This window comes from Pelodiscus sinensis, chromosome 8 (genome assembly GCF_052426305.1).
Source record: "Pelodiscus sinensis isolate ZL-2025 chromosome 8, ASM5242630v1, whole genome shotgun sequence".
NCBI lineage: Eukaryota > Metazoa > Chordata > Testudines > Trionychidae > Pelodiscus > Pelodiscus sinensis.
In genome coordinates, this window is record NC_143059.1 from 70,176,717 (window position 1) to 70,198,467 (window position 21,751).

The window sequence follows — 21,751 nt, forward strand, 5'->3', positions numbered from 1 at the left end:
AGTGCCTTATGTTCCTCTTTCTAAATAGGAATGAGATATAATTGCTTATGTCAATGTACCGGATAACTGCATTTATACCAATAGAGGTAAAGCACTTTTTGTTCTAGAAAAGTTTTAAGATACAAATGCTAGCCTGAAGATCTTGCAATCTAAACAGTCAAGCCAAACAATGGGTTACAGAGAAGATGTATGTGGAGAAGAGTGACATGCCAGAGAGAGGTTAACTGATTTACTGAAAGTCACAAGAATTGTGTATAGAACCAAGACTTGAACTTGAAATCTTGATTCTAGTCCTTAGCCATAAGACAAATCTTCCTCTTAAATAGTCTGTAGTTTTTGGCTCTTCAGAATTTGCTGTCTCGATGTACTGTACTAGTTTACATTAGTTCATATTTTGAAGGTTAACATTGTTTTGATCTGATAAGTTTAGATTTGAGAATATAGTTACACAATTTTATAGTAACCAAATCACAAATGCACAGAATTACAATGCTATTCAATGTACTTCAATATTTTACTTTTAAAACAATTTTAGATGCAACTGTTATCTGACTATTTGCAATCTTCAATTTTAGCGAAGTGGTTTCTTTTAATGTACAGATTCAGTATCACAATGCTAATTTCTGAATGGTTAATTTTCTCAACATTATTAACTCCCCCAAAAAATTCTTAAGGCTCTATTGTACAAGATTTTACATTAAAAATATTTATAATTGTCTATACTTACTTGTAAAGATATTGATCCACTATCCTTGTTTTTACTGAAGAAGCTAGAGATGGATAAGTTCAAATCAATGCTATTATCAGTTGCAGAACCAGTGCCTGAATCTGCATCATTTTCCTTTAGAGTCTCAGGTTCTAGCTGCTGTAATGTTTCAGCAATGACTTGATTACCCATTTTAACTTTTTCCTCATCTTCTTCAGTGCTAACACTAATCATAGGTATTGGAGTGAGTTCAGAATCAGAAGGCTGTTCAACTGCAGGATCTTGAAGCCTGTTTTTAAGTGGTGCATCACACGGAACTTGTGAATTCTCTGCATTTAACTCAAGGTTGTTCTGGGTGTCCTCAGGTCCATTTGTTTCTGAATTTTGATCATGCTCAACCACTTTATCCACACTTTCAGTAGGAATTCCTTCTGCGCTATTTGTCTCATGAATATTCTCAGTCTTGCTTGGTACTGGCTTCTGGTCTGTCACAGCCACTTTTCCTGAATTCTTGACCTCAGTTTCCTCTGTGCTGCTTATTTTATGAACATCTTCATTTTCACTTTCTACTAATTTCTGATCTATATTGGTGACTTTATCTTCATGTTTAATCTGAGTTTCTTCAGAGCTGCCTGTCTCATGAACATGCTCGGTTCTACTTTCCATTAGCTTCTGGACTTTCTCGGGTATTTTCTCTCTATTACTGATCTGACTTTCACTAGTGCTGCCTGTCTCTTGAGCAACATCAACTGCATTTTTTATTGGTTCCTGATCTATATCAGCCATTTTCTCTTCACCTTTAACCAGAGTTTCATTAGTGCTACCTGTCATCTCAACTTCCTGAACTTCTTCAGATTTGCCATCACCTTTTTGCTCTGTAATTTTTTCTGTAGTTGTTTCTTCATTATTATTTTCATGGAGATCTGTTCTGCTTTCTTTCTCCTCTTTCTCCCCATTCTCTTTAGATATCACTTGTGTAGTTTGAGCACTGACATCTTCAATTTCAGGTGTTTTCAGTTTATTTTCATCTGTCTGTTCATTTTCCGTGGCAGTTCTTTCCTCTGTTTTTATACTGTGTTTATCATTTGTTTCTAATGTCACTGTATCAACTTCTTTTCTTTCTGTCTGTGATCCTGTGTCTTCATTTACTTTCTCTACTTTTTGAGTATTCTTTTCAAGTCCTGATCTTTTCTCTTGCTCATCTCCCTCAATTAATACAGACCCATTCTGCACCTTTCTATCATCTCCAAAAGTTGTATCGGACACACTGTCAATAATTTCCACAACTTTAATTGTCTTGGGTTTGCCAGCAGTTGTTTTATCATCAGGAAATATACTGATGTTCTCCTCAGCTGCATTATGTTCTGTTTTCTCAGAAACAGATTCCAGAATAGAAGCATTCTGTGAAAGTTTATCTTCTTCAGAGCTGGCAATGCTAAGGTCAGAGGAGGCACGCTTGTTTGTTGGTAATTGCTATAATTTTATTTAGAAAAGAAAAAAATTACTATTTGCTAAATAAAAAACAATTACATAAAAATACTTGCATAGACCAGTGTCTCCCAATTTTATTTGGCGACGGAACCCTTTTAAACTTAAAAGAATTTTGCAGAACCCCTAATACCAGTCTAATATATGGTATATAACAGGCAATCGTATCACTGATTGACTGCGGCTGGCATTACACAGGGACACTTATCATGGCAAACACAAATGAAAACAGGTTTTCAATAACATTCATAAATTCTTAAATATTTTTTTTAAAAAAATCATAAAATGTTATTGGAACGGAATTTTCTTGCGGAACCCTTATTTTCACTTCATGGAACCCCGGGGTTCCGCAGAACACCATTTGGGAAACACTGGCATAGGAGCAAGAGGTATCAAAAGACACCACACGTATGTAGCCACAAAAAATAAATCCCATAATCTCACGCTACTGAACCAGACCTAACTACAGAACTATTACCTCTGCAGAAAAGCCCTTCTGCCCAGTTTACAATTGCACAGGCTCTCTCTGTCCCTAAAAGATGCTGGATCTCTTTTGCCATAGCACCAACATACCTTGAAAAATCCTTATGAGCCCTTCCTCAACCACTTTCACCCTATATGGTTCTTTTGGCCACAGAATTGAGAGGTGCTGCATATCTGAGAGGCACAAAAAAAAAAATCTATAGCTTTGCAGGGGGTGTTCGTGAATGAAGCAACTAAAGTAGCCTTAAGCCACCTTATTGTCCTCCTAATCAAGGGCTTCCTCCAAGGACTGGAGAGGACCTAAGCATAAAACACGTCCATCCGTCCGTCCAAATTACAGCAGCCTCACCAAAATTCCCTATGGACTACAGCATTGCCCACAATCTGAATGTTGCCCCCAAGATGATCCCACTACCCCCCAGCACATTCGCTTTGCTAAGACTTGTGAGGGGATACTCTGAAAACTGCCTCATGGCTGTTTTTAAAGTGCCTGTGCCGAGGATATCCTCTCATAGCCAAATGTGGGTGTTTTTCTCTGACATAAGGGTGGAGTGGGTTTAGGATCTCTGAAATAATAAAAAGTAATACAGGGGTGTTAACAAAAGATTCAAAGAGGATATTGGCATTCAAGAGGAGTTGTTATAGAAAGATTTTGAGAATAGGATTGATGCAGAAGGTCACCAACGAGGAATTATATAAGAAGATACAGCCAAAAGAACCACTGCAGAAGGTTATACAGTGGAAGTTACAGCTATTCGGGCATATCTGCAGAATAAATGACAAGCAAAAAGTTAAGACCCTGGTATTCGGCATAATGGATAGTCCGAATAGGAGAGCCAGACCCCACAGAGAATGGGTAGATGATATAGTAGATTCGTGCGGAGCTAGTCTACAGAAACTAAGCCACTCCACACTAGAAAGGAAAAGATAGAAGAAAATAGCGAGGGTGGCATCGGACACCAATGGACGTTGAGCCCATGGTTGTTGATGATGATGAAGATGAATACATCTGATTAGGCTTTTTGGTTTATAGCCAACTAGGTTCCACTTACATGTGAAAAAAAAAAAAAAATTTCTTTTCAACAATGCAAGACACTGATTCCAGGAGGATTATTTCCATGCCAAATTTTAACTTGCAAATATTTAAGAAACTTGCAATTTTGTTTGTTTTTTAAATATATATTATACTTCGATCTAGATATACCTATATATCTAAATATACCTAGATTTACCCCCGGCGTTGTTATAGATTTTTTGCTTTTGCTTTTTAAATATAAATTGAGTAATAAATTCACAAAAAACAGTTTATAACATAATGGGAAAAATGTCTCACTCAAAAGTGACTGAACAATTTTTACCTGAACTTCAAAAATTCACCTTCAGGAAGAGGCCAAACATGAAAAATTTCAGTTAAAGCCAAAAGTTTCCAGCAGATATGAATGGATGGTAACAAGGAATTATTGATGTTGCTAGATTTTGAATTAGATTTTGAATTAATGTAATATTTCTACAGAGACTGATACAGACAAATATATTAATGAACCATCATTTCAAATCATAATTACTTTTACTCTTTGGAGTGATAATGGCATATCTGTCTTTTACTACTAGAATCCCATAATCTGAGAATTAAACGGTTACAATTTTCCATTAGTGGACTACGATATATAATTTCAATAGCTAGTGTGTATCAAGGACTGGCCTGATCCTCTTCTTCCTACTGAGACAAAATTCATTGAGAGTTTTGTCTAAGAAAGCATGTAATAACACACTCTTTCTGCTAAAATGTTTCTAAAATAATTTAATATTTAGAATTACTTTTGAATCTCAGTATACTGGAAGTCAAATGTGTTTAAATGGTATATATAAACACTGTAAATGCATCTATTTTTTATCTACCATACATTAGCATATCATCATACTACAGCCATGGTTTCATTTCCCTTTAAGGGACTGATTTTGATTGACAAAAGTATCCTTATAAATCTAAAGCTTTTTTTTAATTGCTCACAAACTAAATCCACTGGAGAGTTTGTCCTGAAGAGAGATTTTTTGCTTTTTTAAAAATAACTGAGTAATAAATGCAAAAGAAACTTAGTTTATAACAAATGTCGTATCTTCACCCATACAATAGTTATTATTTACAATGCCAAATACACAGTACACTTTTATTTATTAATATATTTGCCTATTATTTTACAAAAGATGAAAATCTTTGTTTCAACAGCCTTCTCACCTTACATATCCAAATGCATACACATATCTAGCCACACATGCACACAATATTCTTTATTATTCTATCCTAAAGCTTAAGATCATTTGGCTTTTATATATTCTGACTTCTGAAGACATACTATAGTTGGGGAAAAATATTCTTAGTACTCATTAAAACGTTGCAAAAATAATTAGTGAAACAAAAAATAAAGTTTTTCCATAGACAAAATGTAATTAAAATAAGCATATAAATATATCTACAAATGTATTCAACTGACCAGAGAATTTTCTGTTTCCTCCTCTTCATCTTCATCTTTACCATCCTCAACTTCTTCTGTTACTTCAGCCTTTGCCTCTGCAATCAACTCTCTGACTGGTTTATTAGAAGTGACAGTAACAAATGGATGCTTGTTTAAAGAAAAAAAAAGCCTTTTAAAATACACAGTAAACAGCTGTTTCATTTTTATAACAATGGAATAAAAGCAGCAATTTCTTTAGGGTTATATTTTAGGATTCTTTACATCCAGAGATTAAAGGGATTAATATTAAAGTGTAATATCAAACCAACCACCTTTTTATTAACGTGCAATTATTTTATTTTTACAAATTAGATGTTTTAAAATATAAAATACCATGATTTGTTGAATAAACTCATAAAAAATACAGAGAACTCATCAAATAATTTTTAAAAAGTTATACTGACCTTAACACCCCAAACAACAAAAGTAGAAAGAGCTTTTAAAAGGTTGCTTTTCTTGGAAATGGTCTTCATTTTTTCATCTCACACCTGAACATCTACCTAATAAATTTTCTACCTAGAAATATTTAATGTAGAACAAGAACGGTGGCCGCTTAATAGAAAGATTGTCTAAAAATACAATGTTACTTTTGGTCCAAAGTTGTATGAGAATCACTTTCTTCTGTACTTTTTCTTTTAAAAAAAAATAACTACCTGTCCTCATATCCTTTCTGGATAAACTGTTCTCTCTATTTGGTCCTGCTTCTTAAAGCCTTTCAACGTGTGTCAAATGTATTTTGGATACAAATAAACATGCACGGACGTTGAACAGAATCAAGTTTATCTAGTCAGATCTACTCCTGTTAGCTCTTCTGCAGTGACAGCATTAAAGCAGATGGATGAGCATTAAAGCTTTTAAAACATCTGTCAGCAATCAACTTCTTATATAAATACAGCTACTTTATATTAAGGGAAGCACTGAATTAATATAGATAAGTGCACAAAAGAATTATCTTCACCTATACATTTATGAACACTGGGCCAAATTCTCACCTGGAGTAAGATGGTGTCTCTCAACTGATTTATATCAACTGAGGATTTGCCACATAATGTTAAATACAGATTAAGTGTACAAACTATATCTAATTCTGAAATATCTGGAACATCACTGTAGCAGTATCTTGTGTCTAAACAGATGTATTAGATTTAATAATCCAAGTACTATAACCTTACTGGTAACTAACTAGTCTTACCTGCAGAAGTTGAGCAGTATTCCATCTGGCATCTATATTCTTTTCCAAACATTTCCTTAGAAAATCTTTAAAATCTGAAGACCTGTAGAAAAAAAACAAACAAAGATGGGCTTGCCACTTTCCTCATTCAGAAACTGCATAGTAACACATTCTTTTCAATTTCCAATTTATGAGTGCATTACAATTGTTCACCCTATAAAAGAAGGCAGGAGAGACAAAGGAATGAAAAAAACTCAAATTCCCTGTGACTGATTACAATAAAATGAATAAGTGACGAGGAGTCCTGTGGCACCTTATAGACTAACTGAAGTGTAGGAGCATAAGCTTTCGTGGGCAAAGACCCACTTCGTCAGATGCATGTAGACATGCATCTGACGAAGTGGGTCTTTGCCCACGAAAGCTTATGCTCCTACACTTCAGTTAGTCTATAAGGTGCCACAGGACTCCTCGTCGCTTTTGCAGATTCAGACTAACACGGCTACCCCTCTGCTAATAAAATGAATTGAGCTTATTCCAGCAACGAATTAAACCCAGTGAGTTTTACAGTCCAAAAGCCCATGAGGTGTTCCATATTGATCGTTTGAGAGCCAATCCAATAAATGTTTAAAAGTGAAAGCAGCACATTTTGTCTTCTGAAGTGCAACCTTAACCTTTCTGTTCTTTTTTAGTCCCCGAGCTGCATTTTTTTTTCCCCAATGGAGTTCCATTTTGAAGAAAGGTTTTATTTTATGGATTTTGATTTAAAATGCATCCTAGCTTCGAATTCACCTAGTAATACTTTGCACTAGCCATTTAAAAACAAGCTGAATCATGACTGAATGGGAAATGGCATACTTTCTTCAAACAATATATATTCTCCTTAAAAAATCTAAAAATAGGACCTTTCAATATTTCCTTTTCCCATTTTTACTTTTTTTTTTTAAACAAATCATCCTCATGCTTTTACTCTGACAATTTTTTAAAAAGGGTAGTTAAAAATCTTTACATACACATTTGTTGTTGAATATGAATCTTATGTTTGAAAAGAACAAGCTTTATTTTCCAACACAACAATATCAAAATAGTAAGATACCATAGACTTTTTAATATGAAAGCTTCTAGACACTGTAATAACAGTGGGTCAGGGCTCCAATCCTTCAAGGCCACATATATGTAACTTGTGCTTGTGAGTGGTTCCACAGAGTTTAATAGAACTATACAAGCGTTTGATGTTAAACATCTTTACATCGCTTTAGACTCAAAGCCAATCTCCAAAACTCTTGACAAATAAAGTTAGCATTAAAAGACTAACCATTTTGAAGGCTGTGCCAATGTAGGTGGATCAGATTTTGCTATTTTCAATAGCACTCGCATAGGATTTAACTCATGATGAGGGGGCTCTATTTGAGCCATTTCTATTAAAGTGACGCCCAGTGACCACACATCAGCTTTATAATCATAAGGCCTGTCTTTAGAGGTCTCACACATTACCACTTCAGGAGCCATCCTGCAAAAGAGAATGATGGATAGAATTAGAAAATGAAACATCATTTTCAGTCAAAAACATTCTTCTTAGTTTCATTAGTACTTTCACTAAATATTTAAAAATAAATGCCACCCTTACATCTTTTGCATTGTTCTTTTGAAAGCTAGGTAATCAATTGTGATATTAAAATATTAGTTCATACTAAACGTTAACAAAACTGCACTTACCAATAAGGTGTGCCAATAAAAGAATCTCTTCTCTGTATTGTTCTGGTGTTTTTAGCAGATACGCCAAAATCCGCTTGAAGCAAACAGCAAAAATATAATTCATTTAGAGGTGGATTTTGTTTATATTCCACAAATAACATGAAGTGTGGTGATATGTTTCAGACCCAACAGTACACATGCATGAATATTAAAACTCCAAAGTGAAATTTCAAAATATTTAAATGTGTTGGTATTATTAATCAGTAACCCTTCAAGCTCACATGCATCTGACGAAGTGGGTCTTTGCCCACGAAAGCTTATGCTCCTACACTTCAGTTAGTCTATAAGGTGCCACAGGACTCCTTGCCCCCTTTAAGCTCATTAACTGTTCTAATAAAAAACAATCTAATGCTTTCCCTGCTAAAAATAAAGCACTTTTAAGGACAGAAATAACAGCAGGTAAGAGAAATATTTGTTGAGAAGAAAAAGAATAAAATACTTTCAATTAGGAAATTATTTATTTTGCCTCTGAAATTGTCACACTAAATTTGAACATAAACGTCTCTGTCTAACAACTCCCCATTAGATTTTGATTTTTACCATTCTTCAGAAATCCTACACTAGAACTTATTTTCATTTTTCTGTTCTCCCTATACGAAATGTTGGAAAAAACTAACAGTAAAGGCAGGTAGGTACACTTGATTGCAAAATGTACTGTATATTAGAACTATTGCATTTCCTATCATAAATTTGATCAAATGGCATATCAAGCATGACATTTGTCACTTAAAAATCTCTTCAAATACACTTGTTTTATAAGTTCTATTATAACAGATATTCTAACTTCTTAATTAAAATTAATTCTTAAATAAAGACTAAACAGACATAATGACCCTGTGCTGTCTGCTTTAATCTGTATAAAAAGACCTACAAACCTCAACATACTTGATAACCCTAATTTTATTCTTAACAGAAAAATGTAGGATTAAGGCAGATGCCAATTTTACAGCATAAAAACAAAAATATTAAAAGACTGTAGACACTATAAATTAGGCATTAAATCTTGATTGTTTTCATAAAATTGTGCCACACAAGAAATTCCTTATTATTTATTAAAAAACAGCAGTCATTGGACTTAACATACTGAAGACCACTAGAAGCAAAAAAGCCAATAGTACAAGTAGCAAGAAAAGATTACACATTACGTAAGAATATAGGGTCATACTGGGTCAGACCAAGAGTCCATCTAAGCCAGTATCCTGTCTTCCGACAGTGGTCAATGCCAGGTGTGCCAGGGAGAATGAACAGAACAGATCATCATCAAGTGATCCATTCTCTGTTGCCCATTCCTAGTTTCTGGCAAACAAAGGCTAGGGACACCATGCCTGCCCATCCTGATTAACAGCTATTGATGCACTTATCCTCCATGAATCAATCTAGCTCTTTTTTGAACCCCGTTACTAGGCTTGGACTTCACAACATTCCCCAGCAAGGAGTTCCACTGGTTGACTATGCACTGTTTGAAGTACTTCCTTCCGTTTGTTTTAAATCTGCTATCTATCAATGTAATTTGTAACACAAGAACTAGGTGTCACCAAGAACAAGCAAGCAATTCTTATTTTTATACACTTGTCATAATTAGGGATGTAAAAAGTCATGTAAAAATGTAACCGTGTAACTGCTAAAAATCCTAGCGGTTACATGGTGCTGTGGGCTCTGCAGTATAACTTTTAGAAGATATATTGTAGAGCCAGCTCCTGGTGCACACTGGCTCCTGCCTGCTGCCCCACACTGCTGCCTCTGTATCAGAGGCAGCAGCTGTGACGTGGCAGCCAGCTCCCCGGGAGCAGGAATGGAGGTGGTTTTTAAGAAGTTAGCTCCCGGTGCACAATGGCTCCCGCCTGAAGTCCCACTCCCAGGGAGTTGGCTGCCACCCCCGCGCGGCTTCCTCTGATACAGACAGCAGCCTGTGGAGGCAAGTGGTTTCCCAGGAGCAGGGCAGGAGACTGCTTGTAACAGTGAACGTTAACCAATAACCCCAGACTTACTGGTTAACCATTTACATCCCTAATATAAAAGGCTGTAGGAAAAGGAAGGTCAATAATAATAATATTGATCATATCACACTTTTTCTATATCAAGAATAATAGTGAAAGACACTTAAAGAAATTCAAATTATAGACTTTGTTTTCACACATTTAAAATATTGTTTTCCATTGCCAGATACTGCAGAGGGAAGAACTGAGGTTTCTACCACAAATCTACTATTAAATTCTTGTTTATATATATTTTTTTAAAATAAAACAAAATCTGTATTTACATCTAGCGTTTTGTTAATGCAATTCAGTAACATTAGTGGCACAAGACCTGCTCCTGCTCCCTTTGAAGTCTACAGGAGATTTCCCAAGCATAAATAAGATAAATCAAGCTTTACTTATTTTTCTGAATATCATGTATGTCTGTTTAAGTATAATTCTTTTAGTGTATTTCTAAACAAAAATATACATAACAGTGCCAAAACAATTTAAACAAAAGTGTTCATAAGATCAAGTGATTTTTAAAAAAATCTTGTCTGTTTCCATGCAAGAGACTTACCTAGTTTAATGTCTCCATCCAATGTAAAAAGAATATTTCCAGCTTTTAGATCTCTGTGAATGATCTTATTTTCATGCAAGTAGTTCAGTGCCTCCAAAGTCTGCTTGCAAACTACTTTGATCTGAGGTTCTGTTAATGGCCTCTCAAGCTCTGAAAGCAAAACACATCCACAAATATAAAAATAATCCCATTTTTTGCATTTTTGTTTTTATTTTTACATAAATTTCCAGATTGATCATTATAAATCATAGTAAAAACGGTCAATCTGAACACTTAGGGTACGTCTAGACTACATGCCTCTGTCGCCAGAGGCATGCAGATTAGGCTACCAGGCATAGGAAAATGAAGCGGCGATTTAAATAATCGCCGCTTCATTTAAATTTACATGGCTGCTGCGCTGAGCAGACAAACAGCTGATCATCCCAGGAGGCATACCTGGGTGGTCGACAAATGCCTTTGATGTCGACACCCGCGCGTCCAGACTACCGCGCTGAACAGACAAACAGCTGATCGGCTCAGCGCGGCAGCCATGCAAATTTAAATGAAGCGGCGATTATTTAAATCGACGCTTCATTTTCCTATGCCTGGTAGCCTAATCTACATGCCTCTGGCGACAGAGGCATGTAGTCTAGATGTACCCTTAGTTTCAGAAGTAAACATACAGGGAAAAACTCTGGCCCCATTGAAATGGCTGGCAAACTTCCCATTGACTCCAATGGAGCCAGGATTTCACTCCTGGAATCTAAAAACATCTCATTTATGAACAATTTATAAAATTAATTTGAATTTTCTGTTTAATATACAGAAATTTCATTAAAATGACTGTCAAGTCAATGAAATATAAAGTGTAAGTTAAAACATAATTAGAAGTAACATGGAAAAAAAGAACCAGATTCTGTAAAGACTTACATGCAAAGTTCAACTTAATCACAAAAAAAGCAGTCATGTAGCACTACTGTTTTTTGTGTTTTACCAAGATCAAACTAACACAGCTACCTCTCTGTTACTATTAATCACAAAAGTAGTATAGTCATACAACTGAAGTGGCTCACATGACTAAATTAATGCACAATTTAAGTTATTAATTTAAAATAATATAGGTTGTTAAGAAGTATGATGACACTTTAAAAATAACAAAATTCTGCCTTAAGATGAGAGGGTTATGTACACGGGTATCTAACTTAGGCTCATGCAATCACACAGTGTTGTTCAGTACAGTCTTGTATAAAATACAAAATAACTGAATTTTAAAATAGCATATGATTTTTAAAAGTAAAATCCTTCCAAATATTTAACTATATTTTAATAAAGATTATTATTTGAAACAAAAACTTGTATTTACCCAACATTACTGCATCTACTGCTCCGCCGGCACAAAATTCAATCAGGATCTGTGTATAAATAAAAACCACAGGTAAAAATAAAGCTCATTTACTGAATTGGAGGGTCGCCTACAGGTGAGAGAGCAAAGGACTTGGAATCAGGAGGCTTGGGTTCCATTTCCTCTTTTATCCCTAGCATGCTGTGTGACCTTGATAAATCACTTAAGTCACCTCTGTAGTACAGTGATATTAGCTAACTGAATGTGGCACTGCAAAGTTTAAGTAAATTGAGTGCAAAGTGCTTGGAGATCTTTAGACAAAATGTGTTAATCTAGGTATAAAAATTCCACAATAAAAGGATTAAAGTCAACTGGAATCTGATTGGCTGTGTGTGTGATTTGCATAACCACCATACAGTCATTTTCCAATAACTATGCTTTTCTGCTGTACTATAATCCCTCTTCTGATTTGAAAATTCTGAGTATCGGAGCCAAAACATTTTTAATAGTAGAAATACCTGCCTTATCTTCATTTCCTTTAGATGAAACAGAAGTATAGTATTTACATGAAAGAAAAGACATCAAAAATAAAAGGAAAAAGACTTGTCATATTTTTAAAGGGAAAACAAACCCCTTTGACTTGTTTTTCTCTTCCTTCAATTCATGTGGCTGGAACAGTCCCACACAATTGGGGCTAAGAGCCGGCAGCCAGCCCTGTGAAATGGGGCTGGGACTGGAGCCAGCAGCCAGCCCTTTGCGTGACTGGAGCTGGCAGCCTGCACCACATGGGGCTGGGGCTGGGAGTGGGAGTCCCATAGGCTGGGGTCTGATCTAGTTAGGCTGGAGCAGTCCTCCACCCCACCACTAAGCCATACCACTTACTTAGTTGATTAACCACTTAAATGTAAGGAAATGTTCCCTCCAGCACCATCTCCGCAGGGGGCAGGAGAAGCAGAGGCATCTCGAATGCTGTGCCTCTCCCTCTGAAATGTACAAGGGTGGCACTTGTACATTTCAAAGGGAGAGACATAGCTTGGAACCCATGCCCCCTATGACCGGGAATCTAGGCAGTCCCACTGAACCTCTTCCTTTGAAATATACAAGAGCCGTGAGTGGCTATTGTACATTTCAGAAGCAGAGGTACAGTGGGATAGTGAGCGCCCCATTATCAACTAATCGAGTAGTTGATGGAAATTCCATCAACTACTCGATTAGTTGATTAATCAAAATTTAACACCCCTAGTCTGGGATGGAGGATGGGAGCAGAAGGGAACTCTGAGTAGGGAACTGGGGTGTAGGAGAGCATGTGGGGTCTGGGAGGGGGGTTTGGGTGAAAGAGGGGGTTGTGACCTGGAGCAGGAGATTAGGGTGCAGGAGAGAGTACAGGATCTAGGAGGGGATATGGGTATTGGTGCAGAAGATGATTCTGACCTGGAGGAGTGGTTATAAGAGGGGGTGAAACATTTGGGAAAGGGTTGTGACTTGGGGCAGGGGATTGGGATACAGGGTTTAGGAGAACTTGGGTTGTGACCTGGGGCTGGGATGCAGGAGGGGAAGCAGAGGGTTGGAGGGAAGGGCGGTGCCAGGTGCAGGCTCTGTCTGGGAGGCACTAACTTGGATGGGAATTCCACAGCCTCCTTTTGAAGTCTATTCCAGTCTAATAATGATATTGTAGGTGGAAATATCTTATTACACATGACTTTTATGATCTACTATACATTTGAGAGTTTGTGCGTCTGTTCGTTCACAAACTCCTCCTAAATGGTAAGAGCTAGGGACACATACTCATGAATGACCACAGGGAGACAGCAAGCACAGAGGACAGTTATACCTCAGAATGGCCACAGAGGGGCAGCAAGCGCCTCAGCTCCGGGGAGCAGCCACTGGCTACCAGTATGATCCCTGCCATCCCAGGCCAGTCCCAGGGAGTAGCTGATGCCCCACCTCCTGTCCTGGACTCCTCCCCACTTCCTTGAGCCCTTCCACAGCTCCAAACCCCTTGACCTGACTCCTGTATCCTCATCCCCGGCCCTGAGCTCCCCACTTCCTGATCTGACTGCTGCACTCCACTCCCCACCCCTAGCCTGAAGTCCTCCTCCCTCTCTCCCTCCCCTCACACACACCCTTAGTTCCCTGTCCTAAAGGACCCAAGCGATGCCGAATAGGTCTTCTAGTTCTCTATATTTACTAAACTGCAAATTAATTAGTAGAGTATCTAAGTACATTCACTTTATGTGTGAAATCTGCGCAAGATACACTGAAAGGCCTGGATCTTCAGCAAATTGTGGGCCCAGTTCTGAGAGACGCAAAACACATCTGCAAATTAGTAAGTGCACTCCAGGTCCACTAAAATCACTGGAAATTGAGGTTGATCGGCACCTTCACAAGATCGGACTTGATAAGCCCAAATTTTTATTTTATTTTTAATTATCTGGTTGCCGTGATCAAATATTCTTGCTATTTCAGAACTGAGCTGGTGGACTTAAAACTTGAATTTAGCAGTTTACAAACAAGAAATGTCTAAATCCTCTCCATACATGGAAATAAATGATCAAGTTCTAAGGTTTAGATTCAAATCAGGCTAAACCAGAGTTGCTGTTAAAGTCAGAACTGAATAGATGACTCAGTATAGCTTAATTTCATCTTACTGATTTGCTAGAAGATGCTTTGACACAGTAATCATGTGTCTTGCAAGCCAGTTGTAAAATTGTGGATAATTATCCTGATATTAGTACCAATGTAGAAAAGATTTGATGAAATAAATAAGAAATTTTATATAATAAGTTGGGGGAAAACCTAAAGTTCAATGTTTTTATATAAATAGCAGAACTGTATGCAAAAGAAACACCTACCCAAAGATTGTTTTCATAGTAGAAAGCATCTAGAAGCTTGACAATATTTGGATGATCACATGATGCCAGAATATCAATCTCAACCATGTAATCTTCTAGTTCTTCCTCAGATTTAGTATCAATCACCTTTGCGGCAGCAAGGACTTTGGTTTCTTTGTTCTGAGCCTGTAAAAGGAAGTCATAGCTCCATTAACATAGGAACATCTCAATTTTGAAGATATTCAAAATACACATGACAAACTTAATTTCACCTCAAGATTCTGTTATAATTAGTACACTACTGTAGCATTTTGCTATCTTCAAATATTTACTCATTAATCCTCAACATATCCCACAGATGACAACATATATTTCATGCTGGATAAACTGAGACATAGGGAGGTTTGATAACTTTCTTAATGACAAACAGAGAACTTGCAGAGGCAAAATACACTGATGCAGATATAAGCTCTCTAGAGTAGGCATTCTAAGCCAATGGGAGAGTGCTCTCTCATTTGCTTAATTACTCCAACTCCTGTGAGATGAGCAGTGGGAAAAGCTTTCCCACCAACATACTGCTGCCCACACTGGCATTTAAATGGGCATAAATTATGTTGCTCAGGGGTGTGGCTAATTCACATCACTGAGGGACATAATTTATGTTGATTTAAGCTGTAAAGTAGTCCTAGGCAAAGGAGGAAGCTCTCATCTCCTGTCTTTCTGCTAGGTTAGAAGTAACTGTTCAGAAAACACCCTAAACTAAATACCTACTCATGCTTATTTACAATCTTAAATCTTAGTAACTGAACTAAAACTATACTGGATCTTGGAGTAGTAAGAAAGGAAACACAAAGGGAAAAAATAGAGAAAACCCCCCATTTTTCAGATCAGAAACTAAAATTAATTAACCTTGGAATCATTATGGACTGGTCTATCCTATGAAAAATATGTCAGGCTACGTGTAGACCGCAGGCTTCTTTTGGAAGAAGCTTTTTCAGAAGAGATCTTCCAGGAACACTTTTTTTGAAAGAGCAGCTACACAACAAAAGCATAAGAGAAAAGCAATTGGCTTTTTTGAAAGATAGCATCCAGTCAGCGTGGACGCTCTCTCGCATTTAAGTTGTGATTACTGTGGATGGAGTGGCCACCAGGGCACCTGTGCTTTTTCCTGGAGGCCTCTTCTTTTGAAAAAACATTCTCTTCCACATCGACACACGTCTTTTTCTGAAAAAGCTATTTTGGAAAAAGGTTTCCTCCTCATAGAATGAGGTTTATTGCCGTTAGAAAAACCCCTGCATTCTTTCGACTTTCTGTTGAAAGAATGCAATAGCAGTGGACGTAAATATTGTTTTTTCTGGAAAACTCTACAATGTAGACATACCCTTAAAATGACAGTTCAGTTCCAATAGTATTAGCATAACTGGTAGCTCTAGCATAGATGTCTATCTGCTGGTGATGGTGTTTAAAAGATTTTGGCAGCCTGTCCTACACTAACACCGAGGCAGCTGAACTGTGTATAGCAATGGTGGCCAGGGTCGTGTTGGGGGCGGCCCATGGCTGCTCTGGGGGCCAGAACCAAGGCCATGTGGCCACAGCAGCTGCTCTGCCATGGTCAGAGCCCTGTGGCACCTGGACCAGCATGTTAGACTGGAAGCAGTGGTACTTGCTACAAATCCTCACATTCTCTTTATTATGTATCCTCCTATTCTGCTCAAAGGCTTTAAGAGGACCTTTCGTTACCTGCTTTCAAGCCAGCTTGTAAAGCTGGCTGAAAGGTATGTTTTTGTCTGGATAGGTAGGAGCAAAAAATGCAGATGCACCTTGGAATGTGTTAATTTGTGTCAATTTTGGCAACTTGTTTCAGCCCAAATAACTTAATTTCAACATTTTGAAAACAATGCTTCAATTTCAGTCCAAAGTGATATTTTGTTCAGAAACTCTCTTAAATTTTCTTAACAATCCAAACATTTAAAAAGCTCAAAACTGAAATAATTTTACTTATAAGAGTCCACAATGTTTGGAAACCTGAAACAAGTCTCCCTCCCCGTTTTTGCTGGCAATTCTCAAAAAATCCAAGAAACTGCTTTATTAGCACAGTTCTGTATCACTTCCTTGAACCTAGGCAACTCAACCATGCTCTGCATTTTTAAAAACACACTAGAATAGCCTTAAGTCACTGGGACTCACAATGAACTTAATGGGCAGGGGGAGAAGACCCAAAACTATATTTCTAGTAGCAATAAAGACTAGAGTGCACCAATTACGCACAATGGTGTATCATTTCACATTTGGTTCCTGTGAGTTGGCATGCTAATATGATATGGCCTCCTATGGCCAGATGGAGCACTAACATCTAACATCAGTACCGGGCAAATTAGTTGAAACTATAGTAAAGAATAAAATTGTCAGATACATAGATGAACATAATTGGGGGGGGGGGGGGGGGGGGGGGGAGGGAAGAAGTCAACATGGTTTCTGTAAAGGGAAATCATGCCTCACTAATCTACTTGAGTTCTTTTAGGGGGTCAACAAACATGTGGACAAGGGGGATCCAGTGGATCTAGTACACTTGGATTTCTAGAAAGCCTTTGGCAAGGTCCCTCACCAAAGGCTCTTAAGTAAAGTAAGCGGTCACAGGATAAGAGGGAAGGTCCTTTCATTGATTGATAACTGGTTAAAAGACACAAAATAAAGGGTAGGAATAAATGGTAAGTTTTTTGAGTGGAGAGAGGTAACTAGTGGGGTCCCCCAAGGGTCTGTCCTAGGATCAATCCTATTCAATTTATTTATAAATGACCTAGAGAAAGGGGTAAACAGTGAGGTGGCAAAATTTGCAGATAATACCAAATTGCTCAAGATAGTTAAGACCAAAGCAGACTGTGAAGTGCTTCAAAAGGATCTCACCAAACTAAGTGTTTGGGCAAAAAATGACAAATGAAATTAAATGTTGATAAAAGTAATGCACATTGGAAAAAATAATCCCAATTATACATACAATATGATAGGGACTAATTTAGCTACAACTCCTCTAGAGAGATCTTGGGAGTCGTGGATAGTTCTCTGAAAACATTCACTCAGTGTGCAGCAGCACTCAAAAAAGCAAATAGAATAATAGGAATCATTAAAAAAGGGACAGAGAGTAAGACAAAATATCTTATTGCCTCTGTATAAAACCATGGACACCCACATCTGGAATACTGCATACAGATGTGGTTGCCTCATCTCAAAAAAGATATCTTGGCATTGGAAAAGGTTCAGAAAAGGGCAATAAAAATGATCAGGGGTTTGGAACGGGTGCCATATGGAAGAGAGATTAAAAAACTAGAACTTTTCAACTTAGAAAAGAGAAGACTGGGGGTGGGGAGGGTATATGATTGAGGTCTATAAAATTATGCCCAGTGTGGAAAAAGTGAATAAGGAACAGTTATTTACTTATTCCCACAGCATAAGAACTGGGGGGGAGGAGGGGTGTAACCAAATGAAGTTAATAGGCAGCAGGTTTAAAACAAACAAAAGGAAGTTTTTCTTCACTTAGTGCATAGTCAACTTGTGGAACGCCTTGCCAGAGGATGTGGTGAAGACTAGGACTTTAATAGGGTTCAAAAAAGAGCTAGATAGATTCATGGAGCTAGATAGATACATACACCTGCAGCATGGGGCAGCAGTCATCTCCTTGGGAGCTAACCTGTGCTGTTGCCTCTGTATCAGCATGGGATGGCAGCCGGCTCCCCAGGAGCCAGGGTACGCCGGGAACCAGCTTTTAATCTGGCTCCCAACTGCTGGCTCTGCCACTGGGGATCCAGCTTCCACCCTGCGCTGCTGCCTCTATATCACAGGCAGTAGCACGGGGTGGCAGTCAGTTCCCCAGGAGCCAGTGTGCGCCAGGAACCAGCCTTTAAGCCGGCTACCATCCCACCCCCAGGAAGTTGGCTGCCATCCCATGCTGCAGGCTCTGATACAGAGCCAGCAGTGTGGGGTGGCAGCCAGCTCCCTAGGAGCAGAGCAGAGCCTACATGTAGTTCACAGTAACTGATAAACCAAGGGTCATCAGTTAACCACATAAACAGTTATCCTATTACATCCCCATTGTCTACTGATACATCTCCCTTCTTGTTGAGTCTTGTGTTCCAAATAATGTGAAGTCTGGTTTGAATATATTTCATTTACTTCCTATTTGTGGCAGCAGCTATAAGAAAAACATGTCATTATAAGCGAGGCTGGGTCATAAAGACTGTGTGATTATTTTTAAAAAAGTCTTCCACATTTACAACAAAACAAATGTTTCAGAGACTTGCTGGCTGCCACTTCACAGAGTTTCCATTGGCTGGGAACAGAGAACCGCAGCCACTGGGAGCTACAGGGGGGAATGCTTGCGATATACAATGTCAGCAAAATGTCTCAACCCACAGTCATATTACCCTGATGGGAGACATGCGGCCCACAGAATGTCCACCAGTGACTTCATTATTTTATGTTAATACATGAAAGTATGAAGGGGTATACAAATATTTAGCATATCTGGCATATAAATACCTTGCAGAGCTGGCTACAATAGTTTCATGCAAGCGATATTGTAAATAAGAAATGGGAAGCATTATTTCCCATACATGGAAAACAAACTTGATTGTGTTAGCAATTGGATGAACAAGTAGTAGGCCTGAGTGGACCTACAGGCTCTGAAGTTGCACATAGATTTTTTTTTTTTTTAATATATAATGCACACAAAATAAAACTACAACTGTAAATTGCACTTTCATGATAAAGAGATTGCACTGCAGCACTTGTATGATGTGAATTAAAAAATGTGATTTATTTTATTTTTTACAGTGCAAATATTTGTAATAAAAAATATAAAGTGAGCACAGCACACTGTATTCTGTTGTAATCAATATATTTAAAAATGTAGAAAACACCCAAAATATTTAAATAAATTGTATTTTATTACTAACGGTGCAATTAAAGATGCAATTAATAACAATTTTTTCAATCTTGCAATCAATCAACTGATTTTTTTTTTAAATTGACAGTTCTGGTTACTAAGGAAACTAAGTAGTCACAGACAAGGAATAAAGTTCTGTCATGGCTTAGAAACCAGCTTACAGAAAACAGAATGGAATCACATGATCTATTTCCAATATGGCAGAAGAGTAACAATCTTGTGTCTAATGATCTGTTCTATGATTGTGATAATACATTCATGATCTTTGAAAAAGGGGAGTACATTACAAGTAATTCAACTGAATTTCTTAGAAGAGGTACACACTGCATCATTATATTATTGCACCTTCTACCTTGCTAACGTGAGCCACAGCTAGTTAAAATAATGTACTTTTCCTTTTACAAAGACATGCTCATGTTAAATGAAGACTAGCAATACTTTACAAAAAAATATGATGAAAAACAAACGTTCATATTGTTATAAAACAGTGGTAAAACAAGACTATATAAATCAAACTGTGGTAATGGATACCATGTGGAAATTGACTTTTGTAGTTTTTTATAAAGCTTATTATGTACATAGCCTTTGGCATCATACTTAGCACTTTATCTTTATTTGCTCAAAAGCTATTTTGTTCAGATAAAAACAACTAATTTCTGAGCTAAGAGGAAGTATGGCATGTTTTTATCAACTTGAGAAAGAGGCATTGTCGTAATGTCTGTTTCCTAAAAAGTGTTAGAACCTGATTAATAATTCTCTTTACAATATTACATCAACTAGTTTTTGAAGAAATTGAAGCTTAGAATTTTACCAGAAATAAAATGAAAAGAAAAATTTAATTGATTCTGAGTATTGCTGAGTTGCTCCCTTCTACAAATATTTGTAATTTTTCTTTAAATAATTTGCAATTTTTAAATACAAGCCAATTTAAATAAACTAAAAATTGAACAGGAATTAAAGAAAATCCCAATTTGATATATTTAAGATATTGTTCCAGTTTTTGAATAACAAGACAAAAACAAATATTGCTGCCCAATTCTATGCTGATGTTCATTTCACAAGAGGTACAAAAGTTAGATTAAAAATATTCAAGTCTAAGACTTGCCAGCAGTTATATACTTTGATTTTCCCTTTTGATTCTTCTGTGAAGCTTACACCAAATCTCAATTAGTTTGTGACTCACAAGAGAAACAAGGCTGATATGAGCCAGCACTTGGACGGCTGATCTTTGTGGATAAACCAGTACTACAAAAATGGTGTTCAGGATTCAATCCTTTTTCTAAAGAACTCTTTCTTCACTCAGATTCAAAGGCAGACCACTCCCCCAGCATGGTTTTAAAATGCAAGATGATGTGTAAGAAGCTGTCTTTCAAACAATATAGAACCAACCACAAATTGTGTTGGTTAAAGATGGGTGTTAACCCTGGCATACTGACAAAATTACAAGATGGCTTATTACATCATACCTACCTAAATTCCTCTTCTTCCAATAGTGCTTTCGTATAGTATACTGCTATACACCTGCATTATTTAATTTATAGTGTAGCCACACTTCAGAGGCATATTCAGTAACCGCTGTGGCAAAATGTATCAGTTTGTAAAGTGCATTGGAAGTGTTCTAAATAAATGCTAGAAAAAAATAAAATTATACAACCCACCTTGAAAAGCTTTATGGACAAAATGTGCAAGGCACAAATGGCTGCCCTTATGCAAACTTTGCAACTATCAAAGTTTTTATCTATGAATATGGTTTCTGCATTGCAAAAACATAACCGATATCCTTCCCTAATATAACTGCAGTGTTTTAATAGCTTAAGTACTATATGTAACTAGTTCTGGAGTTTTGTATATTTTCTAACTAGCCTATTATAATTATTAAGGGAAGGTGCTATCACTATAGAACTGTTTATTATGACTTTTCCATTAAAACTCCCTTTCTGCTGAGCAGGTAATGGTTAATTCACAACTGGGGAAGTATATTGCTATTTTGCATAAAATTGCCCAAGTCTCCT

General features: G+C 37.1%; 1 protein-coding gene across 3 annotated transcripts in view; it reads right to left on the minus strand.

Moving 5' to 3' along the window:
* SLK (STE20 like kinase) overlaps positions 1 to 21,751 on the minus strand; it is a 63,301-nt gene that overhangs the window by 23,790 nt on the left and 17,760 nt on the right. For all 3 annotated transcript variants that reach the window (XM_089780225.1, XM_006135378.4, XM_006135379.4), the window contains exons 2-9: positions 14,822 to 14,986; positions 11,991 to 12,039; positions 10,649 to 10,798; positions 8,075 to 8,147; positions 7,674 to 7,868; positions 6,383 to 6,464; positions 5,170 to 5,298; positions 728 to 2,179 (exon numbers count right to left, since the gene is read on the minus strand). In XM_089780225.1, coding sequence (XP_089636351.1) covers positions 728 to 2,179; positions 5,170 to 5,298; positions 6,383 to 6,464; positions 7,674 to 7,868; positions 8,075 to 8,147; positions 10,649 to 10,798; positions 11,991 to 12,039; positions 14,822 to 14,986 — 2,295 coding nt within the window. The remainder of the gene's footprint in view (positions 1 to 727; positions 2,180 to 5,169; positions 5,299 to 6,382; positions 6,465 to 7,673; positions 7,869 to 8,074; positions 8,148 to 10,648; positions 10,799 to 11,990; positions 12,040 to 14,821; positions 14,987 to 21,751) is intronic.